The following is a 2,732-nucleotide window of genomic DNA, read 5'->3' on the forward strand; positions in this document are numbered from 1 at the left end:
TTGCTGTAAGGTTACCGAACCCCCTGGGTTCAATATCCTTATGACACCACTGGTCTATCTCTATCTTTAACGTCCTGAGACAGGTCTGCTTCCTAATCATGTGGGCCAACAGCCTGTCATATTCTGAGAAGTCTGCTTCGGCCTCGTCCATATGTTGCACGACCGTAACTTCGGTGATTTCGATATGCTCTACTATTGGCGCCTCTGAAAGCTGTTCCAAAGAGCCTAACAGTGACAGATATAGCAATGTACTATGAGGGTTCATGCGAGTAGACACACTTTCTGTTCCACACCGAGGTATGAATGTGCGCAGAGGAGAGAATCTATGGTCTATTGAAAAACTACCACCACCAGTCTCAAGTAATGTCACAGAGCGTATCTTGCCATAATCTGACAATGTTCTTTCCAATAAGTCAAGTTTTTCTTGGACCAAAGAATCTGCAACAATATGAGTACAGTTGACCGTCAGATACTGTGTGAACCTTGAATTGTTGTTACATACCCTAAGTTTCTTTTGACAGGTCAGTACGTGTGTCAACCCTACAAACCAATCAATGTGATCACGATCATTATAGCGATCATTTAAATCACCGAGGTTGTTAGTTAGGTGCTGAGGCAGAAAAGGAGCAACGATTTCAGCCATTCTACCACCTGCAGAAGTTTTCCCAAGCAACATAATACACACAAACGACAAAACTTCCCTGTGCTCATCAGTTTGAGCTTTCCTTAGCTTCTCTGCGAACATGTCAAACAGAGGGTCAGCATTCTCACCCAGGGTCAAAGGTAACCAGTTTTGAAACTCTCTGTACCTACGGCGACTACTTAAAATCAGTTCCCTGTCGATGGCCGAAGAGTTTGTGAAACCAAACAAACTACGAATACATGTCATCCCCTCTTCTCTGCTACTTCCATCCGTTACCAACCCACTGATGTAGCAGGCGGCCATGTATTCCTGAAACGATTTGTGCAGAAAGGCACAGAAGCAGGTGCGTTTGATTCTGGAGAAAGAGTAATCTCTAGTCAGGAGGCCCATGTTCAACATGTTATCGGCGGTTGTTTCATACTTCCTTCCGATCTCATCTATGTTAAACTGGAGCTGCTCCTGCTCTAACCCCTCCCAGGACAGTTTTCTCAGGTCTCGCAAGGCTTCTTTTATGTTGGGAGGAAGTTGGTCACCTTCCATTGGAAGGTTTTTCTTTGTACAGAATCGCTTTGCAACAGAAAGTATAATCATTTCATAAAGTTCTGCTTTGCTGGAAGGCAATGTGTTGTTGTTATCTTCCCAGACAACACATATCAGCACATTGTTGAGGGGATTCACCACTAGTTCTGACAGATTCTCGTTACCATGAATCTGTTCTACTAGTTTTAAAGCAGCCCCTGGGGACTGGCAGAAGTACTTTTGAATGAAACCCTCTGAACTTTCCCTACTATAGCCAACGATTTTGTAGAACTGGTGACATCTGTCCAAGTCATCGACACAATGGTACGGCCTGGAGGTCACCAGGACATGGCAGTTCCTGAGGATTTTACCCTGAATCAAGTCCACCACATCTGTGACTTCCCTAGCCGTCTGACTGATCTCATCTAAACCGTCAAGGATGAAGAGAACATCATCCTGGTTCTCTTGGATGTAGGTCCAAAGCTGGTCCGGGGTGGATTTTGCATCCTTTGGCAGGAGCTGCTCAAAAATAGCATCTTTTACCTTCCCAGCTAAGTGTCGCATTTCCATAAAGAACACGACCTTAAACCTTTCCAGTTTCCCACAGGACCAATCATAGGCAAGCTTCTGACAAGAGCACGACTTTCCAATACCAGGGTCCCCCTCTACTCGTATCTTTCTGACAGCTGACCTCACATTGCCTTGATTATCTTTACCTTCCCTTGTATTATATATACCTGATAAGCTTACGATAGTGCCAGTGTCTTGAAAGTTACCCCTGCCGTCCCTTCGCTGGAGCTGCAGGTTGGTGTAGACTTCTCCAAGATGCAGGTTGAGGTCTTCGCACCACGGTAGAGGCCGCACATGCGCATACTCTGTAGCGTACAGGTCCTTCAGACAAGCGATGATGTCATCAGGCGCAGTACCCAATGCTATATAGTGTGCATATTTTGTACATTAGTTCTACTGCAGATAATTGGTGCCATATCTCTTTTTCGTGTATTAATCGTGGATTGCGAAGTCAGAGTCTACAAGTTTCTCCAATTCAACTCGGTACGTTTTTTTTATTTGACTTTCATCTTATCTGCCCAAAACGTACCCGAAAGGTAACGTGGGTCTTGTTTATTTTATTAAAAGACTCCGATTTTGTGTTGCCCGTCAAGTACCTGTGAGAAATCTCACCTGTCCTGGAAGTAGAAGTTGAGTTTTCAGGTTGACTGGAGTCCGCTCCTGGGCTCTGGGCATCACGGACATTCTCAGGCAACTTTCTCAACTCCTCCAAAATTTCTTCTTGCCCTTTTTTATGACTCTCTCCTTGGGCCACAATTGTCTCTTGTCCCTTCTTGAGACTTTCACTTTGAGCTAAAATATGACCTTGTCCCCTCTTAAAACAGTCACCTTGATTTGTCAGACTTGCTCCTTGGGCTAAAAGTTGGTCTTGTCCTACTTTCAGACCAACCCCTTGAGCCAAGAGTGTTTCCTGCCCCACTAGCAGGCTCTTTCCTTGATCCAAAACTTCTTTTTGCCCTTTTCTCAGACTCTGTCCCTGGGCCAGCAGAAGTAGTCTCTA

The 2,732-nt window shown here is 44.9% G+C and overlaps 1 protein-coding gene across 1 annotated transcript in view; it reads right to left on the reverse strand.

Annotated features, from left to right (window-relative positions):
* The window catches only part of LOC118422037 (NLR family CARD domain-containing protein 4-like), a 4,816-nt gene that overhangs the window by 872 nt on the left and 1,212 nt on the right, over positions 1-2,732 (reverse strand). Inside the window, exons 2-3 of the mRNA XM_035829542.1 lie at positions 503-2,094; positions 16-211 (exon numbers count right to left, since the gene is read on the reverse strand). Coding sequence (XP_035685435.1) covers positions 16-211; positions 503-2,094 — 1,788 coding nt within the window. The remainder of the gene's footprint in view (positions 1-15; positions 212-502; positions 2,095-2,732) is intronic.

This window comes from Branchiostoma floridae, chromosome 8, assembly GCF_000003815.2.
Source record: "Branchiostoma floridae strain S238N-H82 chromosome 8, Bfl_VNyyK, whole genome shotgun sequence".
NCBI lineage: Eukaryota > Metazoa > Chordata > Leptocardii > Amphioxiformes > Branchiostomatidae > Branchiostoma > Branchiostoma floridae.